The sequence below is a fragment of the Rhea pennata genome, chromosome 4 (assembly GCF_028389875.1).
Source record: "Rhea pennata isolate bPtePen1 chromosome 4, bPtePen1.pri, whole genome shotgun sequence".
Classification (NCBI taxonomy): domain Eukaryota; kingdom Metazoa; phylum Chordata; class Aves; order Rheiformes; family Rheidae; genus Rhea; species Rhea pennata.
The window spans coordinates 28468699-28496211 of record NC_084666.1 but is presented as its reverse complement, the minus strand read 5'-3'; the positions used below and the strand labels follow the sequence as shown (position 1 = coordinate 28496211).

At 40.2% G+C, this 27513-nt stretch overlaps 2 protein-coding genes across 6 annotated transcripts in view; one reads left to right on the top strand and one right to left on the bottom strand.

The window, feature by feature from the left end:
• The window catches only part of CWH43 (cell wall biogenesis 43 C-terminal homolog), a 29446-nt gene extending 25127 nt beyond the window's left edge, over window positions 1-4319 (bottom strand). Inside the window, exons 1-2 of the mRNA XM_062574623.1 lie at window positions 4277-4319; window positions 2948-3139 (exon numbers count right to left, since the gene is read on the bottom strand). Of these exons, the coding sequence (XP_062430607.1) occupies window positions 2948-3139; window positions 4277-4319 (235 nt within the window). The remainder of the gene's footprint in view (window positions 1-2947; window positions 3140-4276) is intronic.
• Window positions 4320-10451: 6132 nt separating this feature from the next.
• On the top strand, window positions 10452-26066 carry OCIAD2 (OCIA domain containing 2). Of its 5 annotated transcripts, none has more exons than XM_062574618.1 (8): window positions 10452-10593; window positions 13244-13384; window positions 15549-15642; window positions 17295-17348; window positions 19632-19679; window positions 20715-20820; window positions 22070-22157; window positions 24719-26066. In XM_062574618.1, exons 2-7 carry the CDS (start codon window positions 13325-13327, stop codon window positions 22149-22151), a joined length of 444 nt encoding a protein of 147 aa, XP_062430602.1. In that variant the 5' UTR covers window positions 10452-10593; window positions 13244-13324; the 3' UTR covers window positions 22152-22157; window positions 24719-26066. The 5 variants fall into 5 exon arrangements, with proteins under 5 accessions (XP_062430602.1, XP_062430601.1, XP_062430604.1 ...); XM_062574617.1 differs by having other exon boundaries at window positions 13241-13384; XM_062574620.1 differs by lacking the exon at window positions 24719-26066 and adding an exon at window positions 24190-24344 and having other exon boundaries at window positions 13241-13384.
• The last annotated feature ends 1447 nt before the right edge of the window (window positions 26067-27513 follow it).

Here is a 27513-nt window from a genome sequence, read left to right as displayed (position 1 = left end):
TAACTATAGCAAAGATGTACTTACATGGGCTTTACCACAGGTTGTACAATGCACACTGATTTCAGTTGCTAAATTGTGCTGAAATGCCCAACCCTGTCTCATCAAATCTTTCAGCACTTGCGCTAGCCAGATTAAAGCTAGTGTGGATTTGCCTACTTATATTGCAGACACACCTTCAGGTGAGGTAGCACACCCAAAATGTAAATATATCTATCCAAACATGCAAATATTCTCTGTGTGTTGTCTGGAGATATAGACACAAATGGACATGATTATAGAGGACTTGTTTTTTTTTAAACAACCCACAAACTTGAGCAGCATGTAAAGATATAGAATTTGAAACAAAAGCTTCAGAGAAAATAAAGCTTCTTGAAATGCAAAAAAAAAAAAAAAAAAAAAAAAGAATAAAAAAGTGAAAGAAAATGATACATAAGGGATGAGTCTTTTCTATCCAAAATATGAATCCCCAACTCCCTAAGTATTCTGGTTTTAGTCAAGCATGAAGAATTCTCAGGTTTTTTATTGTGAAATTAAAGATTGAACATTTCCAGTAGAATAGGCTGAGGTATGTGTGGGTAGATAGTTCTCCCTGACATTGTTTAAAAAAAGCCCCAGAGGAAGGGCATGGCCTTTCTGAAAAGGGAGAAAGATCAAAAAGAAGAGAAAGCAAGAAGTATCCATGTATGAAGAAGAGAAAGTAGAAATGGTTGAAGAAAAGGAAGACAAGAAGCATGGTAAGATAAGACAAGAAGAATTTAAATACAGGACAGAATGATGAGAAGTAATTGAAAAGATAAATACGGAAAGACCTACAGTCCAGCGTTGCCTGTGCAAGAACACCTGGACAGCCTGAAGTGGTTGAAGGACCAGCAATAGGGAGGCAAGTAAAGACTGACAGTTACCACTGGCTGATAAATTATTTGCTGGAGACAAAGAGGGTTAGGAAGATGCTCTTACATCATCTTCCCCAAACATTGAGGTTCACCACAGAGTAACAGTAAGGAGAACAGAATGAAGACCAGTAGGGCTGGCAGAGAATAAGGTGCAGACTGGACAAGGGGCGAACAATACTGGGAGTTTCCAGGAGACAGCACATGGAGTGTCCAGGAGACAGCACATGGGGACATCGTTGCTGTGGGTGTCAGACATGCCCTAGGCAGGAACAAAGGCGATGTCATATCTGCATACAGCAAACCTCGAGTGAGCACTGGCTGAGGATTGCGACAACTTAAGTATCTCCAGTTTCTCCAGCACGCAGCTGGAGTCCTTCTATTATAACCTCCATTAATACACTCCAGATGCCTATGGGAGGCACTAGTTCTTTTCTGTTGATTTTTGTTTGTTTGTTTGTTTTGTAGTTAATCTCTTCAGGAGCTTGTGATGCATGTAAGAAAACAGACATAGACAAACAAGTCTTATATGCCACTACAGGCCTGTCACTGTTTTTCATTTAGCAGAACAAGCATTACAGAGATCTAAGCAATTTCCCTATCTCTTCAGGCAAAGTGTACTAGTAAGCCCAGCACAATGATCTCAAGGACTATAAATAAATCTTAAACGATACTCCAAAAATCACAGCAACATAAAATTTGCCATGAAAGAATTCAGAGTGCAATCTGAAATGCTCAAACTCATTACTAGTCTCTAAATTAACAGAGATTGTAGAAACCAATGCCCTGGACCTTGCTGCAGAAAACTTGATGGAAAACTGCTCACTGAAAAATTTACTGAGAAAAGAAAAAAAAAAGTATTAAGGTGGATAAGACAAAAAGGGTAAAAAAGGAAGAAAACATGCTTCAACTATGTATCATCTGAACAGATGATACTAGTAAGCTGTGTTCAGTTCTGGTATCTTTTCAAAGATAAAGAATAAAAATTCTAAAAAAAGTAATGAGACATGCAGACAAATTAAGAAAGACGTCTTCTACTGATAAAAGAGGAAAATTATATGGAAACCAATTCTCCGATTATCAGGTTATATTGATAAATGAGGAGCCAGGAATCATTGCTTCAGGAAAAGGCAAGTCACTACTGGTCAGCAGCATTTTACCTCAGGCAGGATAGAAACCCTTTGATCTTCTGGGTTCATTCAGGTGCTGCAAACTTATTAGCAGTAACTTGCTTCCGAGCTAGGCTGCAGCTACCAAACCATCAAACTTGCAGAAAATTAACGAGAGTTAAGACCTGCACCAGTTAGCTGAAGACCTAAGAGGCAAGCCCAGATGAAATGCTGCTGGAGGGTAGAGAGCATTTAAGCAGGCACTGGTGTAAGGAAAAGCAGTGAGCAAGTACTGGAGTCTTGATTTAGGGAGGAGTACATAGGATGAGTAGCAGGAAGTTTCATCTTGAGTTTAAGATCAATCTTTATTCCTGTGGAACTGACAGAATATGAGAGTTAGCTCATGTTCATGGTGAGCCTATAACCCCACCAATAGGCTACAGGCATATAAATATATTTAACAAAAAAAAATGTATCCCAGTGCTTCAAAAAGTAAAGCTATTAAAAGAAACTTTTACCCAAGGTAGATTATTTTTACAATAGCCCTAGATTGCTCTGTAATATCTGATCCCTAGCCATTTTGAGAGACAGAACTGCTATACAAAAAAAAAAAAAATTTTTGCTCTGCTGATTTCTATGTAATATTGAAAACTTTTTTTCCCATTGGTCATGATTTATACCAACTTAAAAGCTTCTAGAAATATAACTGAAGTGAGACCTGCCTTTAATTATGCAGTACTATTCTGGAAACCACCACCATGAATTCAGGGAATACTCCTCTGCTTGTATCTAAAAGTTTAAAACAGGCAGGATTTGTGAGGGAGGAAAGAACTTTTATCCCTGCATCTTATCAGAATCATTTGGTACTTAAGGCAATTTGGAATGTTTATTCTAATGCCCAGATACCAAGATGGAATTTATGGTACACTATAGTGAATGCTTACTTACCAACCATAGCCAGTCTCAGAAGAGCTAGGATATACTTGTTGTTAGCCAGCGTCCAAAAAGGACCAATTATCAAAAACACTGGAGACAGGAATGCAACAGCAAAAATTTCTAAACCAGTGAGCGCCAGTGTCTGAAGGGGGAAGTAATAGATCATCGGTGGCAGTGCATGGTAAAGAGACCAAGAAATATAACCTAAAAAAGTAAAGAAAAATCATGTATTTTCTGCAATGTGGTTTCCTGGAGACTACCTAAAAAAAAACTTTATACTTCAAGATGTAGGATATTAAATATATCTGAAATTAATTCAGGTAATAATAGTAAATTTCTAGGAAGAAATATTCACTATTTCAAGTTAAATAAACATATTTTTCACCGGAACTAGAACAATGAGAAAAAAAAACAACTCTTCTCCCACTCAGAAAGTAGTCCTTACGTTGAAGGAGGCATGCTCAGTCATGGAAAGCAATAATGTTCAGCAGGGGCAACACTGACTAAATAAGTAATCCATCCACAACCTTGAGGCTCCTTGGAGGCACATCGGTGGCTAGGTGAATTGTTCCAGTAAGTTGGGACATTCCTGCTCCAAGGTCTTATCTTTTTTGGCCTGAAAGGGAGGTCTGCGTGGCTCTAAGTATGACGCCGCTCCGCTCCCCCGTGCGCGCGTGCTGTGCTGTGGTTCCTGCACGTTCTGCAGGGGATGCAGCACGCAGCCCAGCCCAATGCCCACTCTCCCAAGGGCAAGAGGCCTGGTGATCACCCTCCACCTTGCACCTTGTTCAACACAGCACAGCACTTTAAGGACCCATTCTACAAACACGAGCGCAAACATTTAACTGAAAGCAGGCAATAAATCCTAGACTCATCAAACAGTTAAAATGCACTCCAGCATATAGAAATTAAAAAACAAATAATAATAAAAACAGTGCAGTAAAAACCAAGAATGCCAACCAGTGACCACTGCTTTATTCACTGCCAATGGAAGAGTTTGTTTGGAAGCTCCCGGAGGGCGCAGCACCTCCGCACGCGCGCTAAACCCGCGCTGGCAGCTGGGGAGCGGCCGCTTGGCCCGGGCCCCCCGGGCGCTCGGAGCGGCGCGGGGCGCGCACGGCCCCGCCGGGCCCCCGCGGCTGGGGGCGAGCCGGCACAGACACAGCCGCAGCCCGGGCAAGACGAAGCAAGCCTCCCGCGGCGGGATTTCGGCGCAGCCGGCTGTGCACGGCGCGTTCCTGACGGCGCTGCGGTCCGCGAGCAGCAAAGAGAGGCGGCGGCCGCCGGCCGTTAACCGCCGCCGCGCAACGGCCGCGCGCAGCCCCCGCCGCCGCCACCTACCCAGTAGGGTCTCGGAGAGCGCGGCCTTCCACAGGGGAAGCATGGCTCGCCGCGGGACGAGCCTCGCAGGAGCGTCGTCCCTCCGCCGCTGGGCCGAGCCGCCGGCGGCGGCGGCGCGAGGGGCGGCGGCGGCGGCGCCGCGCCCGGCCCGCCTCACGCAGCCCGCGCGGCACGCGGCGGCCGCCGGCGCGCGGGCGCCGCCTCGCGGCCCCTCGCCGCCGCGACCGTTGGGCCCCCCGGCGCCGTCGCCGGCGGGTGGCGGCAGCCGCTGCCCTCTGAGGGGGAGCGCCGCGCAGCCGGGGAGAAGAGGAGGGTCTCACTCGCTGACTGCGAAACGGCAGCGCTGATTAATTGGCACTGCCTTCCTCAGGGGGTGCGCACCACAGCGGGGCTCCTCGCACCTCTGTGCTCGCTCTAGAGCCGATTCAGGGCTTCTCGTAATCAATACTCCCTGCAAGAGGTTTCTGGGTTGAGGCTCAGGCCACTTTGCTCGTTAATTTTGGGAGAAGCCCTTATTGTTCTCTAAAGTTTTATTAATCTTTATACAGTACCTTATGAAACTGTCAGCTATATTTTTTCATTATGTTAAACCACCCTCCCATTCTAAATTACCCTTACATTTCTTTGCCTTGCCTTTGAAGCTCCACATCCGTAGAGGTAATTTAGAAACACCTGACACATGATGAGCCATTACTAGCAATATACTGGTTAAATCTTATTTGTGGGCATAGTACTTTCCCCATAAAAACTGGGAACGGTTTGTCCCAGCAGTCACACAGTCAAGTACGACATAATCAGTCTGCAAAGACCATTCAGTCCGTGTTCTTACAAGCAGTATGCAGCGGATTATTACAAGTAAAGAACAGATTGTTTAAGACGAACTCTGTGGACTGTGATCTGCAAGTGCTAAAGCTCCCACTGGAGCTGTGTTCTGCTACAATTCTAAAAAAAAAATCATGGAACTTTTTTTTTTCAATAAGCATAAATGTATCACTGTTATAAACAGAAGAAATGTTCGCTATTGAAACCTGTCAGATTAGCAATCACCATGCACGTCTATCACTTATGTTTCATACAATACATGCAGATAAATAGTGTAGTGCCTCAGAAGGCACAGTGCAGTGCTGATGTGTGATAACTTATCTTTTGGATATATGTGAGCGGAACAGAAAGAATAAGTAACAGTTATTAAATGGAGAGCACGATCTGATGAATACTATACTAATACTGGAGTAAGCTAGTGTCAAATCATTGTAACTAAAACATGGACCTCACTAGATGTATGACCATAATCCATACAATTCTGCCACGCTTGTTTTGCCACGGTTCTTTGTCATCCCAGTTAGCCTTATTTTTCACTTCAAGCTTATCTAGGAAAAATTCACAATAATGTTAAAATGATCTGATCTGACATGTTAGGATCCATTAATCTACCCCATGTGGTTCAATGGGCAGAAATTGAAGCACAGGCAGTTCCGCCTGAACATGAGGGGGAATTTCTTCACTGTGAGAGTGACGGAGCACTGGACCAGGTTGCCCAGAGAGGCTGTGGAGTCTCCTTCTCTGGAGATCTTCAAGGCCCGCCTGGCTGCAACCCTGTCTAACATGCTCTAGGTGACCCTGCTGAGCAGGGAGGTTGGACTAGATGATCTCCAGAGGTCCCTTCCAACCTTACTGATTCTATGATCTATTAATCCACCCCATAATGAGGCTTGGCTAACTACAAAAACTCCATTGAATTTTTGTTGGTGCTTTGAAAACATACTGATATTTCAAACCTCCACAAAGGAATTTAAGTATTTTGATGGAAAAGCCATCCTTTCTAGGGGAAGAGGAGAAATGAGTCTCACAGATGTAATAACTTACTTTCTCCTTTCTTTTCTCCAAGTCCTAGGTCATTTACTGAATGCATCTTTCTTCTCTTCAGTTAAGGGAAGAGCTACCATGAAGAGGAAGAGCCACCAAGTACTGCAGGTTTAGGATTATGCAAATGATGACACCATTTCATCTTGCTGTGCCATAACACATATGAAACATGTAAGACCAGATCCTTGGCCCGAGTAAATGGGATGCACTATGATTCCCAGAACATGGCTGCTTTTGTAGCAGCATAGCAAGTGTCATGCTCACAGGACATACCTCACAGGACATACCCAGTTGAAAAATGTTTGGTGCAATTTTGCAATACCTTTTGTAATCATAGTATCTTGCTTCATGATTTAGAGGTGGAGTGCCTGTAAAACTTGACAGTACTGTAATCATTAAGCTGACAGGTGTTTGTGTGCCTTCCACTTGAACTATTTGAAAATAATGCAATTCCTGACAAATTTAACCACTTCATTCTGTGTAGTCTGTCTGAGATTCTTAGTAACTACTAAGTTGGGCTTCAAACTTAGCACAAATTTACATTCCAGTATGGCTTGACGGCTTGTTACTGCTGTGGTAACAAGCACCTTGATTACACATATACATGTAGGAATGAATGCCTTTCACTATAATTTTTTATTCTTGAAGTGCCAAATGCATAGCTGATAAAAAATAAAGGAATAGCACTTCATCTACACAGAAATGCAGTGATGTTCAACCAGCAAAACCAAGATAGCTTGCTACATTAAGTTTCCACTCACTGGAAGAGTAGAGGAAGTTGCTCTTACGTATTGCCCAGCAGAGATGTGCCTAGTTAGGCAGAATAAAGAAGCAGAAGAAAATGTCAGAGAAGTGGGGGGAAACAGCATAAAAATAAACACAAATGAATTCTAAAAGCATGACTGGAAAAGCTGGGGTGGCTGAGCTTACACTTGCTGGTTAGGCACCTGTCACAGTCACAATAGAAGCACAAAGACTCGCAGGTCGTTAGGTACCTGCTCTGTTTACACAACAGTGTTAAACTTCCTAATCATTACCTTTACCACTATTATGCAAAACTGCATATACATAATCATACTCATAAACATTAAATAGATTTGGTTGTTGTTTTCTCAAGGTTACAGTACGTTGGCTACAAAATACTGTTATTTTGTTACAGCGAGGCTAACATGAGGCTGATTTCCACTTCTTGGAAATTAACCATAAAAGGTAGGACTAATAAACACTGAGACCCTCACTAAAGATCTTTTCCAGTAAAATGTACAGCAGAATATGAGATGCTAACACTGCCCCTGAGGAATTCCAGGAATGTACCCTGTGCAAGAACTCCTGATTCACTTTAATATGAATTAGAAATGTCAGGTACAACTAAGTCTGATTATTACAGGAGCTGAGCACCTACAACTCCATTGAAATGCAGGTCTTCACGGTAGAGAAGAAATTATGCATACAGCCTTGCAGCCTAAAAGAATAGCAAACTTGGTGGCAGTTCCACTGCCTTCTTCACACTGGAAAGTTAAAATCCTAAGCTGTTAATTATCAGCCATTCATCTCAACTAAAAGATAGACCAAACCAGAGGTAAAATAGAAATAAACATATTTAAGAATCAGCTAATAAACCAGAACATAGAACAAACAAATTATTTCCAAGGTTTCTTGGAAATGAGGACAGAGTCTAAATATTGTACTCAGAAATGATTGACTGTTTCCTGCTATTGCATTTGATGTCTTTAAATTCATCCTTAACTTGAACTCTCATTAGTACGAAAACAATGCCATACAGTGTAATTCTGGTATGGTTTTCCATGCTTTAAGTATTTTCAGACTGACATGTATTTTTTACCACACTGTGCTTGCATTTCTCCAGGTCTTTGCTTCTCAAGATTTTCAAACCAATTAGCATTCTCTGTGTTTGTCTGTGAATGGATAAACAAACCATATTTATCACACACTGTACCAGCTTCTCTTCTTTCATGTGCTTTGTGCGTACATGGAGCGCTAAATAAGCACACTGCGAGGGTTCTGCCATTGCTGCGTATGGTGAACTGCAAGATCCCAGCAACCCTGCAGCATTTCCTAAAAGGTTATTTGGATTCTTTGAACAAACAGACGCATATCCTGTACACCTTCCCTGAGTTTGTGAAGTCTCACATCGTTCACCTCCTTCTACTCTGATAATAGAAATTTCCACACCTAAGCTTTCAACCCCTTACCAGTTATTTTTGACAACTCTTATTCTTTTCCTTGATGTATAAGGTGGGTTTTGTGCTGGAAGGGGAGAAAAGGGAAAGAATCTCTCTTTTGTTTTGATGTTTATTATTTTGAAGCACTAATATTTATTAGTTTCTGTGTATCAACTTCTCTCCCTTTTCATAGCTCTGAAGTACATTCAGCTAAATCTTGAGGCTAAAGACTGTTTGCAGAACATATTAAGTCAATTCTAATAACCTTCTTTCCCATCAAAGTTCATACTAAAAAGAAAACTAACCTGATTTCTAATAGGCACTTTTGTACAGGAGGGCACAAGAATCCAAGAAACCACTGTCCCCAGGAGCACATCACCCCGTGAGGAAACTGTCATTCCAGTACTCTCTTATTTTATGAGCAGTTTAAGCTTAACCAGCTAAGAAATGATTGGTTATTAAGGACTTACCCCACATGGGAATTGCTTGTGTATTGTTTTTCACAGTAAGACTTATGGTGGTGTGTTTTGTTTTTCTTTTCTCCTCATGTTTCTTTCCCTCCTTACAAATTGATCTGACCCTTCAATACTGATGTATTTAAAGAGCACATTAAACAAGAGCTCACAGCCAGTACTATTACATCATTTTTACCCATGATTTCAAGGATACATATTAGACTGCAGGAGATACAGAAACTCTTTTAAGAGACATTTTTAATTTGTTTTATTTTTACACAGCTGGTTTAAGACATCATCTTTGCCAAGCCCTGTGTGAAGAGGGCATTTTGCCACAGTAAAACCCAAAGGTCTCGCTTGGCTGGCAGGAGACAGACAATACTCTGGGGGACGGAGCTTCATGCACCCGAGACTTCTGGAGGCTGGAAACCTTTCTGGACTTACAAAAATGAACCGTGACCTACTTGTCATGGTTACTATGAAAGAAAGATGTTGAGGTCATGAAAGAGAGGAAAGTATAGTGCTGATCTCACTAGCTTTTTATTTCATGATAAACTCTGGAAGCACTTGTTGACGAAGGCTTTCTCATTTTTTACTTACTTCTTGTTAATACTGGCATTGAAATGTATTGATTTATTTATAAGTATCATAGTATCCACAATCAAAATAGATAATTAACATATTTTATTCTAAAACAATTAAATTTTGTTCTTTAAAAAGAAAGAATTGATGCATTTATTTTTTATTACTTTTCCACCAAGTATTTTTCTTTCAATTCACTGGCACTTTTGTTAGGAAAAATGTTCTCTCGTAGATTTCCAAGCAGTTCTCCTACCATTGGAAAAAACTAAAGGGACGCATCACACAGCACCATACATTGCTAGATGACTGTTAACTTCATATTATCAAATACCATTTTTAAAATAATGTTCTGAATTTAATTTGAGAAAAATAAGCACTCAGAAGGAATCTTATCAGCAAGCTGACTGCTTTTTTTCCTCCAGGAGCAGCTTGTAACATGATGGGAACTGCTACAGTTTAATAATAAGATATTCATATAATGAAGGAAGACAACCATGAAGCCAGCTGTAGAGATTCACCTTCTCACCTCTGGTACAAGCAGCAGTCTGTGCTTACAGGGGAGACCAGCAGAGCCCCAGACCCTCTCCTTTTTCTATCCGGGAGGGCAGCACACCGCTGCGCCTCTGGGCGTCGAGGCAGCTCCGTGGCAGGATCAGCTAACGTATAGGTGCCGGACAAGTCACCCAAGTGCTACCCCAGAAGCAGCTGGAAAGAATTTTGGTCAAAGCTGTGCTAGTGTGCGTGTGATTTATGGGTTACACTTTTTGCATGGGGTAAGCGCGAAAGTGCCTGCCGCCCGCTCCTTCCCTTCAGGAGCGGCAAGCGCTTCACTTCATCACCTTGCGGGCAGCACTCACCCTCGCCCGCCCTGCCCGCGCCCGCGCCCACAGCTGCGCCGAGACCACCCTCCACCGCCGCGCACGGCATTCCCGAGGGGGGCGGCCGCCACGCGGCCCCAGAGCCCCCGCCGCGGCCGCCTCCCGCCCCCGAGGACGACGGCGCTCCCGGAAGCGCCGGTTGCCTCCCCGGCCACGAGGTGGCGGTGACGGGCGGCGGCCGGCGCGGAGCCGAGGGCCGAGGCGGGCGCGGGGCGGCGCTGCGCGGGCCGAGGCGGAGGCGGCGGTTCGCCCTCGGGCCTCCAACCTCGCAGCGCTTGGCTCCTCTGCGAAGGAGGCCTGGGCCTTCCGGCAAACGCCCGCAGCCTGTTGGGGCTTGTTGCTCTGCGACTTAGGTAAGTGACCGTCAGCAAACACTTGTGCAGGTGCAGCAGAGGTACCGCTGAGGAAACACCAGGTGTTTGCGCACTTGATTTCCAGCGGCTGTTGGTGGGGAGCTTTTTAGCGAAGACTTGGTGCAGCTGGTCGGTGGCCTCTCCTTCAAAATAAGAGCCTGGTTTTACAGTAAAATGGCGATTCGGAAAGTACGTGTGATACATCGTCGTGAGTCTTCCCTGGTCTTCACGAGGGAGGCTGTGCCTCTAAAGAGCCTCTGCAGTGCTAAGCTGCTTGTCATGGTGATTATTTTATTAGTGGCAGCTGCCCTGGGCAAATGCCCTGTGTTTCTACTACAGACCACGGTCTATATATAGTCTGTAGTGTGTACTAGTTACTACATGCTCATTTTGCTTTCACCTTCCTCCTTGAGTAACCTTAGAAATTTGAGTGTACTCACCATTACTGTTTGGAAGGAGGACTCTTACTGAAAGTAAAGTATATAAAGATGGCAGATTCCTACAGCCTGAGACAAAAAAAAAAAAAAACTATTTTCTTGTATGCTGCTTCTTTATCAAGCGGTCAAAAGAACCAAAAATGTGAAATCTCTGACAAGTCGTTATCTGTTTTTTCAATAAATGAATAAATGATCCAGAAAAGTTCTTCTAGAATAGAAAAACTGATGATTCAAATAGTTTATCCTTACAGACCACATTGATTTAAGCATGTTAAATGTGTATTTCAGTTAGATAAAAGAGTTACATAGTGGGAGAATTCCTCTCAGGCCCAAGCCACTTAAGGGTACATACAATTAACTGCTATACTAATAATTGCATAGTTAGGTCCAGAAAACAGGCAGTGATAATCATATAGTAGAAATATGCGAAAAGGTCATGTTTTTCTAGTCAGTCAATAGAAAAGTTTACTGGGATGATGATTGTCTTTCCAAAACACAATGCCCCAGAACAGTGGGACACTCTTTAACTTTTTCAGTTAGGAGGCAGTATGTGTGCTAAGTACTAATAACTCATTTTAATAATATTTTGATTACCTGAACCCTGTCCCTTTTCCTTCTTGTCAGTAGAGCTTTTATCCCAAGTGGGAAGGGTACCAGGAAGCTGCTGAAAAGGCTACCTGTTTGGAGCACTCTTCATTATGTTGAAATGGGAGTGTATCTGAATGACTGGAGAAATATATCCTGAAGGCAACACAGGAGATTAATGGCAAGCTGTAAGCTGTCATAACCTGATTCATACTCCTAAAAAAGTCTTTTATACTGTTTATTTTCCGTGGTGACTCAGCTTTTTTATCCTTTTAAAAGAGGTGCAGCACTTAACTGCTGCAGCAGTTAGAAGCTGTACCAGTCAACAGTAGTTTCCAATGACACTTTTTATGTAACTCTCTGCACACGTAGGCTTCTTGAACAGGTAAGAATATGAGGATTTAGTGTCTTTAATTGACATAAACCTCTTTGAAGTTTTATGATTTTTTCCATCTTTTGCTCCTTTTTTTGCATTATGTGACAAGAAACCGACAGAAAATTGAATTGCTCTTAAGTGAGTCAGAGTGAGGTAGACAGTGAAGAGCTATTGGCTTTCCCAGCACTCTGTGGATTTTCAAACATAAATGCTTTCAGAGACACCATGCTCACAGACATTTTTTTGAAAATGTCTGAGAATGCAGTAAAGCTGAGCAACAAAAAATTACCGTGATGTTAGATTTGTATCAATACAATGCTTCAGTGAGTCTTTTTAGCATGGAGAGAGAAGGTCATGTTGCATCTGCTCCGTCACTTAAAAAAAGCATTGCACTCTAAATGTCCAGTGTGTGTGAAATAGACATTACTTGAATGCTACCACTGTATAAGTGTCCCAGAAAAATAAGTTCTGTGCAGGAAACAGGTGATACAGTTAAATTCTGAATGCCAAAAAACATTCAGGTTATTAAATTGTTGGGTATGCTTTTATTTATCTCTGTCCTTCCAGCAATTTCTGCATTGTTTAATGCCATCATTCTGAGAAGGTGCTCTCTGAGGAGCAGATGTGCTATGTATGTTGATAAATAAAGTGCCAGATCGTGTGAGAAAATTCCATGTAAAATTCACAGTTTAAGTATCTGGATTACTCCAGAAATAAGTAAGATTCCTTCCTGTTATCCCAAGCAGCATGATTTTGAAATGGAAAATTACAGTTCTAAACTCTTTGGAATCTGTTTCTCTTGGATTCTTTTAAAAACCCGTCAGTAACTGCGTTGTGTTTGTTAGAAATACAGATTTGGTTTATGATAGGCTTGCATTCAGGTCTAATGGAATCAAAGCTTCTGACCCTGGGAATGAGGGTAGAACCAGTGCAGCATATAGTGATTTTGAGCTACATTTACAATTGTAAGGTTTTGGGTGACTTGCTTGTATTTATTCTCATTTCTCTGTGGCTGGGAGTTGTATCATATTCTAGCATATTATTTTATCCTTTATTTTCCTGTTTGAATTAGGCTCCATGCAACTCTATATTGCTAATGAGTGGTGCACTGTACGCTAAACTATGTGTAATCAAGTCATTTGCATGGTATCTGCTGTAAAAGCCTTTCAGCATAAATGTTAATATTCCTAGGTTAATATTAAACTGCATATGAGAATTGGATACTTTTGCTTTTTACCTTTGTACCTAGCAGAAAGAAGGGCAACCAAGCATACATCACATCATTCCTGCTGACCAAGACTATTAACAAAAGACGACAAGAAAGACAGAGACAATGTCGTCTGAAATAACCCAAGAGAAAGATCAAACAGCCCCCAAAAAGCGAGCTGGATGGGTAAGTTGGGTTGCTTCTCTATTCTTTTTGATATTATTGCTAGGCATTAACTAGGATTTTGCATTTCTCGTTCTTGTTGAAGAGAAAAACAGACACCTATTAGCTTAAGCACATAAATGAAGAAAAAGCTATCTCTTACTTCTGCTTGTTCACTACGCTCAGAGGGCTGGGAGCTTTCAATTCTCAAGCCCTTGAAAGTGGGCTGTAATTTATTGTAACTGGCAGTGATTCAGAAGGGATTTTACACTAGTTAAGAACTGGCTGAGACCTGGTTCAGTATAGCACAGCTCTAGTTTAGTATAGCCTGTCCCACTACTGGGTCAGGTATGTGTGTTCAGAAGTGGAGAAGGGAACCATAGCTGTACCATAACCTGCCCTGGTCCCTTACAGAAGTTGAGCATTCCTTCCTGCTGGAGAAATCAGCTACCTGCAGGGGACAGGTTTTGCCATTTTATACTGTGATCATGTAATTAACCAAAAGGAATTTTAATATGATGTGGCCTTGTGGATAACCACTTACTGTCAGCAGCAAAAGTGGGCTGATCTGTGAGGGAAGGCAGCCTGGGAGCCAAAGGGGACAGGGAGGCGAGCAGGGGCAGTGCTTGACAAGGACACAGTCCCACAGTGCCCAGAAAAGAGAATAACAGGTCCAGTTGACCCTGTTAACCAGAGTCAACCAACACTTCAGTGGTCACCAGGCCAGAATGAGGCAGGTCTGAGGGTAAGCCAGGAAGTCAAGTTGACTCATCATGGTAAAAGGCAAGGTACAGTCTTACCTACAACACAGTTCAGCCAAAGGCTTGAGATTAAATGCAGTTTCCTGAGCCAAGAGGCAGAGGTCTGGGGCAAAGCTTCTCACAGCTCTTTCTCCCAGCTTTGTTTTCACAGAATATAATTCAAGGTTACACAACTGTGCTATATTGGAACTGACTTTGAACATAAGCAGCTGAACCTCTTGCAGGCTGTCTGGAGGAAAAGAGGTGGCAAAGCCTGTTTGTGCACTTGGGACCCTGACACTCATTTTCTTATCTTTCTTCTAAGCTGTTCAGGTTTTGTTATATTTGCTGTATGGGCAAAATGCATGTTCTGGCTTGTGGCCTTGTTGTGAAACTAGTTTGGAGTCAGTTCTGTGGGGTTTACCAAAGGAGCAGTACTTGAAGAAGGATTGAGATATTTAATTAGCTTAAAGTGAAAAGTGTGACTGCAGCCAATAAATGCATTTCATTATTATAGCTACAAAATCATGCACCAGTCGAGCATAAAATGATGTAGAATTCTGTAGTAGATTAGTGTGCTCTTTTCCCAAAGCACTGCTTGTTCTACAAAGTCTAAATTTTTCTTTCAAGAACATTTAAGTTTGTAGATGGTTTTACAGGAAAGCACTGAAATTTCAACTAATTTTAACTCTACGACAATGGCTGCTACAGAGAACCTGAGCAAGATTTTTGAAATAAGAACTATTCCACATGTTTTAGATGTCCACTGATGATATTATACATGCCAAAACTGATAACTGAATCACCTCTTAAAGGAAAATAATTACTGATAACCACATCTCCATACCATGGATAGTAGAATGTGTGAGAATACTGACACTTTTTTTTCTTCCACTCAAAACAAAAGAAAATATGGCTACCATAAATGTAAAATAAACTTGCTGGCAAGCTAATTAATACAAAGGTGAAGCCAGTCTGAGTTCAGTGAATGCCATGAATATATTTAAACTGCACAGAGAAAAAGTTAGACCAGAGGAATCTAACAGAGCTTATGTTGATCCTGTTTTGAATACTTAAAAAATCTACTTTTACTGCATTTTAATTCTCTTCCATACTGGGCAGAACTTCTTTTGTAGAAGCTCCTACACTATCTTTGTTCCTTGTTATTTCAGTTCCAGAAATCTGATATAACTCATGAGAATAAAATGGTTAAAAGGAATAAGCTTAGGTATAGCTTTAAAATCTATGTAATTCTTTTTATTTCTTACTGAGTTGTCAAGTATTTCATCACTCTACTAACAACCAAACAATGAGTTCTGATTGTTTGGGTGGTTTTTGCATTGCATTTTATTTGTGTTTTCAATTATTTAATTATCATCTTAAATTGATACAATTTTTTCTTCTTATGAGGTGAAATTCAATAAACTAACCCAGGCTTATCCTTTCAGCCAATGTTTTATTGTCCCATCTCACAAACTCATAATACTGCAGAAATTGCAAGGATCCGTGAAGAATGCAAAAAGGAGAGTTTCTGGTACAGAGGTGAGTAACCCAAACTTATCTCAGTGAGAATGATTATTTGATGTATTTATGCAAATTTGGCTGCAAAATTCCTTGTCATTTATTATAATACATAAGCGTTTTTTTGTTAATTCTGTCATCTAGGTTTAAATTGAACAATGTGCTAGTATAAAATCAGTTTAATTATTTCTGTAATCATTGTAAGTAGAGGTGTCCGAATTAAGCTCTTATTAGTTTACTATGAGCTTATATTGATAAATTTAGAGTTGGCATTCTATTCATGAAGTCAGTTATTAAACCAACTGTAGGAATATTTTACTTTGTTATATACTTATTCTTGCCTTTCAATGTATTCAAGAAGTGAGCAGGTCAGCGTTTAGATTCGAGAATAAAAACAATAACAATAGCTATAACTGAGAAATATCAAGCTAGCAGGGTGGAAAGCCTGATGGCTGAATTCACAAAAGTAATTTTGGTGCTATAGTCAGTATTTAGCCACTACTGATTTTTTAAAGAAAAGAAAAACCCTAACTGCTACTGGAGAAGTTTATAATTGTCCAAATCTTGTTAATGCTAAACTGATATTCACGATATTCACAAAATAGATGTTCCCTTGCCTATTTTATATGCATGATCTAATCCAGTTAGACCCAGTCAAGTTGTGTGTAGGGCACAATTAATGCTGCATAAAAACCCAAGGGAGCCCTTTCTCTTTTTTTCTTCTCATTGCCTCTTGGTTAAAAAGATGAGAGATACAAGAATCCTTGCTTTGGGTCACTCCAAGCACAAAAATAGTTGTACTGCATCATCTACTTGCTGAGAGCGGTAGCCAACCGTTGGATTATAAAGTGTTTATTGATTTTCTCAGTCCCTCTTATTTAGATTGTTTCACACTTACATTCATTGGAGCTGGGACTGGTACTGATGAGTGTGACCTAATCACTAGATTTTGCAGTCATCCTACTGTTTCAGCTCTCTATCTCAGTATTGTCATAGAATCATGGAACTGCTGAGGAATATTTAAGTGGAATATTCTGTATTTCAGTTTGTGTCCAATGCTTTCTATCCTTTCACTAGATACCACTGAAAAAAATCTATCTCCATCTTCTTTATTGTGCCTCATCCGTTTTTTATACACATTATTAAGATCCGCCCCCCCCCCATGCCTTTTCTTCTCTAGGCCAATCAGTCCCAGTTCTTTCAGCCTCTCTTTGTATGACACACTCCAGTCCTTTAATTATCTTTGTGGCCTTTCACGGGAATTGTTGCAGTATGTCCATGACTCAGTGTTTTAGTGCCTGATTTTTCAGTCCATTGCATCAGTTTTTATACAAAATACACATTTTCTGGAGGGAAAAGATCTGAAAATGGTTTCAGCATTTAACTGGAGCTGCTGCTGTTACTAGTTTTGCAGTGTTGAAGGAAGATATTAAAATTCTGGAGGTTATTACTTATATAATGCATTAGCTCCAGATGCCACAACATGCCTTATAGCAGGCACAGTGTAAACATATCCCTGCTTTGAAGAGATTGTATTCTGAATGAGCAGGTTTAATAGGTAACTAAGACAGGTACTCAATGTTGGTTTTATTGAGATGGAGAATAATGTGTTTATTGAATAGGTAACAAATTTTGTCTAATAGTAGAGATGTTAATTCTTTTTATTTTTACAGCTCTTCCTTTGTCTCTTGGCAGCATGCTTGTCACCCAGGGGCTAATCTCAAAAGGTAAGTATAAAAAGTACATGTACAAGCACTCTTGGGCCTAAGTTATGAAACTGAGACTCTGGAATTACTACAGAATTGCAGATTTTCCTAAAGCTTACTGCTTTTCAAAATCAGTATTCTCACTCATCACCATCATTGTTAAAATGATTTGATCATTAGCTATGTGTTGTCATCTTCATCCTTTTGAAAAAATGTGAATTAAAAAAAGAATTAATGAATTCAAAGACTGATGGCCAGATTCTGTCACTGTGACCATGTGTACTCGAGTAGATTCTTCACTGGGGCTGTCTGTGCAGCAGAGCATCATACAATCTGAGCAGGGGCATCGGAATCTGGTACTGTAGCTGTAAATGCTGTTTGCTTTGGAAAATGCTGGCAACCTTTTTACAGTGACCACATACCAATATGAATACAGCTTTGGAGCAGAGGAACAGGGAATACTGCCAAAATGAGAAGACAGAGAGCTTTTTATAGGGATGGCTTGTGCTCTGCAGGGTAAGACAAAAGAGAATTGTATTCTGTTTATGTAATGAGTGAGCCTGGTTCTACTTGATTCACCTCAAGTTTCCCTTCTGGGGATCTTGACTGATAATAGGGTTGAAGATAGTGTCTCAGGTAAAGAGTGAAGGAGATTTATCCTGAAGATTACTAAGATGGGTGTATCTCACAGAAGTAAATAAGCCAGAGTCCTTTAGCCTATCCCCCAGAGAGGGCAGGTGGGAGAGTAGAAAAATCATAGGGCCTGGAGCAAGAAGGGGAAAAGAATCCAGGCTCTGAAAGGAATGAGTGGCAGGAGACAGCAAATGAAGGAGGCGGGAACGGCCCGGCCTTTTCTCACTTTGGTGTGGTTGCAAGCCCCTTACTTTGTCACAGGCATTATTACTGTTTCCTATCTGACCATATTTCCTTTTTAACCAAGATGAATGGGAGGGCTTGAACAAGAAACCTAAAAGCTGTACTGCTATTGTACTACTACTATTTGTACTACTACTACTACCCTACAAGGGGCTGATGTGGGTTCCCTGTTGTATCCTTGGTCTAAGAGCTTGTAGGCAAACTGGGAAGGTGAGAGAAGGAACAAGGTTGGAAAGTGTTTGAGGGAAGGCAAGGGATTACACGTGTTTTTGAAAAGCAGTGAATAGTGCTGGGAAGAGCTCTGGGGTTTTCTCAGGCGCTATTACACTACCATTTGGCACTGGGTACTCCTCTCAGTTTCTCCGCGTTGTACTTGGACATTTCTGATCATCTGTGAAATAGCAAATGCCCATTTTCAACAATCATTATTGTGTCTTAACAACTGCAAAAGGGTGTTGTTTAGAAACAAATGCCAATTTTTTCCACCCCCTCCTCGCCAAGACCTAATTTAAAATACACGTTATGCATAGCTGCCTGTGAGCACAGGCCCTGGCACTTAGCATAGGCTAAATGCTCCTCTATCTGAATGCTCCTCTGTGACGACTGCAGTATGCTGGCTCTAGAAGGAGTGGAGTCTCTGAGCCTCGCTGACACTGTGTGAATGCATGTAACAGTGAACTTCACTCCACTTGGCCTCTGCTATGGCAGTCTTGCTGTGTGGAGCTCTCCTCCACAGCACAGTGCTCCTGTGCCAGACAAATACTCCCAGAGGCACAGTGGTTCCAGCTCCTAGAGGTCTTGACTTGGGGGATGTGGATTTTGGAGGGAAAAGCTAAAGAGAATCTTTCATTTTTCTTATTTTTTCGGAGAACTGTATTCTCCCCTTAAAGGCCAAAATATCAGTATGAGTACAATCAGTCTGATTTCTCCTTTCCAGAGAAGGAGGCTAGATATCTGTGATAAAGGTTAGCACTAGTCTGGTCTGAGGCCACAGAAAGTTGCTTAAGAACAATCTGGGCTTGCTTCTCTTGGCAGAAGGAGCAGGACCCTGAATAAGAGATTCCAGTTCCCTATTACATTTGCTAGGTTTGTCTGTGGTGAGACATGACCCATCACCTCCTCCTCCAGTGCTGCAAATGTCACCACTAGGAGCTATGCTGCTTTTGGGTTGATTTGCACTCTAAACTACCACTTGAACTGAATCCTATGCAGTACAGAGCTTTTTCCTCGTGTGACTTAGGCCTGCACTAAGAACTATGGGATGTGTCCAGATGTTCCTAAATCTAGGTTAGTCATCTTTGAAATTTTTTTTGTATCATCTTCACCTTCAGAAATGCAAAAGCTTCTAGGAAAAATGCCACCTATGGTTTTGAGTGCTGGTGGGTTTTTCAAGTGAATAAGCATTCTGACTATTTCATTTTATTGTAGGCATTTTCTCAGCAAGCCCAAGGTTTGGATCATTACCTAAGATAACAAGTAAGTTGGACCTAATTCTAAGACGAAAGGAAAGGTTATCTACTGGCAATCTGCAAAGCTCGAGTAACTGCACTTTCTTGTGAACTGCAGATGTATCTGTCTGGATAACTTTCAAATTCTTCCTTTTTTGGAATTTATGAGATGTTACCACAGTGATTTAGGAAAGCAGAGTTCTGCTGTGTTTAAAAACAAATGTGTTCATTTTTTTTTAATGTAAACTTTTTTCGGTAGCAGTTTATATTTATTTGATCTATCCTCTCAAATTGGCAAAAACTCAAATCTTATCTTTGTTTCATAAACAACATCAACCTCATTGATCTACCATGCTTAGCAGATGACAGCTAATGGATCAAGGAACCATCATGGTATAAAGTAAAAAAAAGTATGTTCTTTTCATATATTCTTTTTTTTTCATATTAGCTGGCCATTTTATGCTGAAGTTGCTGAAGAAAATAAAAACAAAACACAAACTGTATCATATAATCATGCCGCTTTTAAGTGTCAAGAAACAAAGTCTGTGTCCCTCTGAGAATGGTTTTGTTCAACTGGAAATTGAGGCTGCTAAAGTAGTATTCTTATTTTGATTCTGTAATGAGTGAAAGCCCCAGTGCGATAGTATGGAAGGCTGAAGTTCTATCTTCTTAAAATCCTGGGAAGATAGTGTTGGAATAGTGGTCATCAGAAATACCACAGAGTACATAAAAGGGGCAAGTGAAATTAATGCCGACATTGTGATTGAATTTCACCTTAGGCTATCTTTGTAATCCGCTCCTCTGAATCAGGAATCTTGTAGTTCCAGTTGAATCTGGAACTTTTCCTGTCTATGTTGTTTTGGACTGGTTGCTGTGTTTTGTGATAAATAGCTGGATTTCAATATTAAGTTAAATAATTCATATGATACAGTATAACTTTATATGTTTGTGAAGCGTTTAGAGAAGATGTTACATGCAATTGATTGTATGATTAAAAAGGAGCCAATTAAGACTCCTCATTTAAGCTTGTATATTAACAATATTTTGTGATCTGTCTTTACAGTTGCTGGCATCTTAGGTTTTGCCATTGGAAAGATGTCATACATAGGAGAATGCCAAAAAAAGTTTGAGAAAATTGGTATTGCACCATTTGGTCCACCTCAGAAAAGGTTTGTCCTTATTTAAATCACTAATGCTAAATCAAAATAGTTTTAAAAGTAGAGTACTGATGTGATTCAGTAAAACTAAGTATTTAAATTCTGTTTTCAGGTCATGAGGTACTACTCTTCTATCCTTAAGTTATATATGACAGTATTAGAAGCTAGTACATATTCTTCAGAAAGAGTAAATTAAATTCAATGTAATACATGTTACTAGGAAATCCATAACTTAGATAAAATTATTTTATTTTTTAACTGTGGTGGAACTAGCGTTAACTGGTTCTCTTTTCATCTAGTATTGTGCCTCTAAAGTGTCTCCTGATTTTTATTGCTTAACCCTTTGAGTTTTCCTTTGTACCATACATCAGGTCAAATATACTGCTTTTTTTTTTTTAATACTATCCTTATATTTCAACAATAATTTCAACCTCATCCTTTATGGCTCTGTCCAGTCTTATACTGTTATACTAAATCATGAAGAACACAAACAAAGGTATTTTTTTCCTCACAACTCTAATTATATCATGGATCTTCCCAGTTGCTTCCTGTTACCTGTGACCTCTAGGTTCTAGTTACTGTGTTCTAAATTTTGTGTAATGTATTCTTTCCAGCCAGATCACACTTTCACTTCCTTCTGACCTCCTTTTTCAGCTGCCACTGCTGCTTTTCATTCCCAGCATGGCTGCTCATATGCACCTTTTGTATGCAAAATGCACTTCCAAAAGCCCTGCCTACAACATCATTCCCCGCTCTGTATTTGCGTCTTTCCCTCACACCTACCTAAGCTTTTATTCCTATGAAAACCTAACTGATAATGAGAAGCTTCCCTGTTTATGTATCAAAGCAATTTTTATATACTGTTCCTACTTCCACTCTTTTCCAGACAACAAAACTATTACTTTCCTCACATTGTATTATACACAGGTGGCTATATGTCACTCTTAAGTTTTATACCCCCTGCTCCTAACATCTGGTTCACTGTTATTGATTATGGCAGGGACTGTCTTGTCCTGCTTAGAAAGTCCTAGTATGATGATTGCTGGAAATAACTTACACTTAAGAATAATAAATAATGAGTTTTACTGGTTTAGACATTGATATCATCATTTTCAGTTTATATCCCATAAAACAAGTTACAACAATTAGAGAATGTAAGCTATAGATTACTTTTTAAGGAACATTTGCCAGTATACCATTTGGTTAATTGAAAGAAATCTAGCAAAATTCTGGAATATTTTATTTGCCTTCCATATTGTAGGCATTGTCATCATACTTGCAAAGAATGCAAAGCAAAACTGGAATCAAATGAGAAAGAAGGTCCAGTGCCTTCAGCATCTTAGACTCAGGTAGGCATACTTGAAACAATTTCTTTTGTTACTGGCATTTATTTTTCATGCTCAGTGGTGTTCTTTCTTGAAACCCTTGAACAATATAGTGAAAATCATAGCTGTAGTTTAATCAAAATCTGATGATGATTTAAATAAATCTTCTCTATCTGTGGTTTGCTAATTAGATTTATTTATTCATTTTCACCTTATACACCTTTCATGTTAATTTTAAATTCCTCATTTCTGAGGAACTTCTAATTTAGCTGCAGCAGTCTCATTAAGAGCACTGTTAATTCACCTAATTGGAATTAATTTGGATTATTTGCCTACTTGTATGAAAACAAATATAACTCCTTTTAATTTCCAATTTTGTTTCCTAAGAATCAAATAAGTACAGATGATGTTGATATTTTAAAATACATTGAAATGTGGAGATTCTAAAAGCAGAGACAGTTGGCAGTGGGTTAGCTTGTTTATTGGTTTTTTGCAGTGCTATTCTTTGGCCACAGCCTTAGTGAAGGCAATATGAAAGGGATGCTATCCAGGGAGCACTTGGGGGTGAAAAATGGAAGAACAATCACCTCTGGAGTGTGCAGAGACATCCCATGTGATCTTTTCACCTTGAAAAGGGAAAGTTCCCACTGAGAAAAAGGAGGGTTTATTTGATGGAAGCAAGGTGGATTTTTAAAATCACTTTCACTCTTTGCCAATGAAAAACAAGCCAGCAGCTGGGCTTTTTAAAAGCATTTTCACACATTCTGCTTGTAAGCTGGCCTACATTCTCCCTGGAAGGAGAACATGTGAAAGTGTTTGCAAATAGCTTGGCTGTCTGGAAGGGGGTGGGGAGTAGAGGGCCAATCTGAAATTCTACCATGTGAGTTTATTATGGCTTTAACTGTGGCTCAAAACAGGAGTTGGATGCAGAAATGGTTGAACTGAGCCTCTCTGGCCTACATTATGTAGGAAGTTAGACAAAGATGCTGAAAATGCTTCCTTTTTCACTCTGAACTATATCACTTTGGACAATCTATAAGGAAGAGTACACATCAGAACCTGTTAATTTACTCAGAAGCAGAGTTTTTGATGTTTTTTTCAGTATGCAACAGTGTTCTACAACACTATGGATTGTCCTGAAGGGAGCCATTAGAACAAATTCCTGGTTTTAATCAACTTTGCCATTGCTTGGGAGTTTTATATCAAGGCCTGCAAAAGCTCAGGCACTGGCAGAAAATGCATTTTAGCTTAGGCTTACCTGATAGGGCTGCTGGCAAAATGGGCAGTGCTTCCCTTGTCCTAGCTATAGAGATCATATGGCATTGTGGTCAACCAGAATAGCTCACTGCTCTAGCTGGAAATTAAACCCATAATGAAAGGAGGGAAAAAATCAAAGCCCAAACATTTCTTAGAGATAGCTTCCTAGTGGCAGCCCAAGGGAGGGAGCAAGCCAGAACTGCGCCTTTCCGCAGTGTTCCACAGACATAAATTAACTGTGAATAACACCCTAAATCCATTAGTGGTCTTGAGCTGAACTGAGCCCTTGCACTAACTAACTAACGGCGCTAGTTAAGTGCCTTTGAAGATTTTCCCTCAAATAAATGTTTGCTTACATAAGCCAGTGTTGTCATTCATTTCAAATTGAGACCCCAAAGCATGTGTAACTGAGGATGGCTACTCACTAGTTGTTGCCTGAGTAGTGGAATCAAGTGTTGATGTCCATGATGTTTGTCCCCAGTGTTTGTCAGAGCTGAAGCTTGTTGAACTTTAAATCTAAACACAGGAGACATTTCCTTTTTCAGCCTTTTCCTGTGAGCTGAGAATATTTAGCTGGCACTAATTAGCTTTAAAATTCCAATTGTTTCAAATATAAAACAGTCTTGCAGCCACAAGAAAGGAAGAATGCAGGATGCCACATGCCCCTCTAATGGTTTTTCTCCTGCAGCAGATCCTGGAATTTCTGCTCTGGGACCTGCTCCAGCTCAGATGATCATCGAAGACCTTAATTGCCATGCTTCTGTCAGCCACTTAAGTCTTGCTGTCTGCTTTTTTTTAGAGATCTGCAGAGCCCATTCAGAAACATAGTCTGAAAACAAATGCAAGTGGATGGATTTTTTTCAAGAAAAAGCCATTATGTTTCGGCCAGTGTGGTATTTTAAATTTAGTTGAACAAGTTTTTGAAATTTATGAAAATAAATATTCTAAGCATGGGTTGTTTTTTTGTATTGCTAAACAATGAAAATAATAACCTCATAGCCTCTTTAATGCTTTAATCAAAATTCTTCATGCTACATTCATTCCTCATGTAGCATGCTGTGCTATAAAAATACACAGCAACTCACTGAGTGTCCTTCACTGCTACCAAGTTAAACATGCATTCCCAAGCTCTGGCATTGCCTAGGAGCCTAGGAGGACAACCTGGTTAAAATCATACTCATGCTGTTGAGTCCAAGGATATTTTTTTATCCTTGGAGATTTTGCAGGGTTCTCAGGGAAACCACTAGGAAGCTGCACGTTTTATATGCAAAATAAGATGGCACTCAGCTTACTGATTTAAATAATGAGTCCTTTCATCCAATTTACAGATGTGGTGAAGATGATAAAAATCCTATGAACAAGCTTCTTCCTACAAGCCTTTATGTTATAGACAAGAAATCAAGTCTTCGGTTTGGTCTAAATCGGCTCGTTTGGAAGAGTTGCATGATGTTTGTAGTAAATCCCAATTTCTTGTAATGCACTTTTGTTTTTTTCCTTTCTCCTCTTTCTTCTTAGCATGTCTTTTTCTCCTTTCAGTGCAATCGAGCTCTTAGTGCTGAGAAATTAATGTTGTCTATTGTACTTAGATGTCTGTGAAACTTTGTGTAGCAAGCAAAATGCCATAAGCTGAAACATTTGTTCTCTACATCAAAGGAAAGAATGGAAGGATGTTTAAATGATTTTGCATAGTTCAGCAGCTATCCAGTCCCTAAACTGATCACTTACCTGCAGTGTTTTATAGCAAGCCAGAGGTTCATAGGGTAGAGTCACACTGAAATTACTGCACCGGAACAGCTTTTAATAGGCCAGTTTTATGTAAAAATCCCCTTTGCCAAGGATATTAAAGTATGTATCACATTCATAAACAGTGAGAAAATACCATATTCTTGAACAGTTGATAGTCTGCACGCAATCCAAAGCTAATAGATCTAGAGGAAAAGTAGATGGCATGCTCACCATGTATCTCAAGAAATCAGGAGCAGACGCTTCCCCTAAACACTGTGATGGTGTTCACTTGGAAATCAAGTGTACCACTGTTGAAAAGTTTGGACTTCGCTGTCAGTTGGTGAAAACTCTCCTCTGTTTTTATTGTCGTTGTTTGTTTTTAAACTGTGCCTATTGCTATAGCCCCCTCTTGGGTTGACTTCTTTGGGCGTCTTCACCAGAGGCACGAAGAGTAGGAGCTGTGCACGGTACGGAGCTGTGCCAGATACACAGGCTGTTAGACCCAGGGTGGTGGAGCTTACAGTAGGGACTATACAGAGAGAGAGCGTTACACCACCACAGAGCAGTAAACGTCCTTCGTGAGAGAAAAACATCATTATCACAGGCACACTGAAGCCAGCAAAACTTGTATGGTGACATGACTTAGCTACTATCCCTTCATCTACCATCTGCTATCAAGGTAGCAGCCACAAGCTGAGCCAATACCAGTTGCACCCGGGTTACCTGGGACAGGCCGTTAACACACATACATGGAGCTATTGCTACATGTGACAGAGGACTGTCCTTTCATCAGCACTGTCAGACTCCCCAAGGCTGTATCTTGAGGCCAGTGTTACCTCCTGGAGGTGACTGAATGGCTGAAGATTTCGTAGCTACTTATTCTTGTTTTAAATGTAACCTTGTTCAGGCTTCCTATTATTTTGCTGTAATAAATTTACTGCTATATAAAAATTTATGTCTCCTGTTTTATAAATTGGTATCTATGCTGCGCAAGAGGCAACACTTTGATTAGCTAATTGTATTGAGCCGAGTTCATGAGTTATTCTGATGTTGTTATAAAAAATAGTTCTTTTCTGAATGTTAGGTATATTAGCACTATATTAGCGTACATTAAAGAAAAAGCACGAGTTATGAGCAAACTGTTCTTCAAAAGGTCTTTAAAAGTATCTTTCTGTACTTTGGGGAATTTATGACTGAATAATTTTTAAGTCCTTCAAATGTCAAGCTCCACATACTACTACTTGATTTGAGAATTAATAAGATTGCCTTTTTTTTGGCAAGGTTATTACTTAATATTGTTAAAATACAATTTTCCCTGCATTGTTTGACCAACTAAATCATTTCTGATGAGGTGCACAGCTGGGAAACAAGCCTTCATAGTGAGATGCTAATGATTTTGCAATATTTCTTAAACATAACTCCAAAAATTTTAAATAATGTAAAATGTAAGCTGACTGTCCCAAAAGCACTAGTTATAAAAGCACAGGGAAGACTCACAATGCGCTCTGTACCACGTTGTTTAATTTCATAAAATTGGAGCCAACTGACTTTTTTATTATGCTGTGACTTACAAGTATATTGGAATTTTCCTAGTGCTTGGAAGTGTATTCTAGAGGTGGAATCAGACAGATGCTGGGTTTTTTTAGGACTGGATGGTTTAGAAAACTTAGTTATACTTTTAAGTAAGTCCCTTAAGATTTGAAGAGGAGATATGTGAAAATACTATGTAGGTCCCAATAGAAGTCTTAGAGGAACACAAATGTTTGGAGTGTTAGTAGTTACACTGCATGACTCAGAAAGTAATATTGAAATGCATATTGATTATTTTACATTATATTTTTAGGCAAAGGGGGGACAGGAAGAGCTGGAAATATTTTACTTACCTTATGTGTTCTCAAAGCCAGCCCTTAGGATTTTTCTACTCAGGAAGATAAACTGATGATAAGAAAAGAGTGCTCTGAGAACTGTAATTGTGCACAGTTTAGTGAGCTAACTTGTATTGACTTTTACTATGATAATGATGGGACAAGTTGCTGAGCTGGATGCATTCCATACAAGTCAGTTAAAGAGGCGGTGGGGGGGTTAATTGAAGAGGAAGATCAATACTTTGAAATTAGGGATGATGTATTTAAAAAAAGGGAGAGGGAGGTCTGAGGTGAGCAGCTGTTTCAGTAATCTTTATTTCGGTCTGGAGTAAGGCGGGGGGGGGTGCTCAGAAATTAATGAGACAGTTCCCTCATGGACAGTTTAGAAGCTAAAAGGTTTGAGAGTGGGGACATGCTGGCAGCATATTCATAGATAGTTTGACAAAAGCTGAAATGACTAAATTTGTTGATGACATAAGATGATAAAAACTAGAAAAAAGCAATAGCAAAAGACTAGGTACTAAGCTTCATTA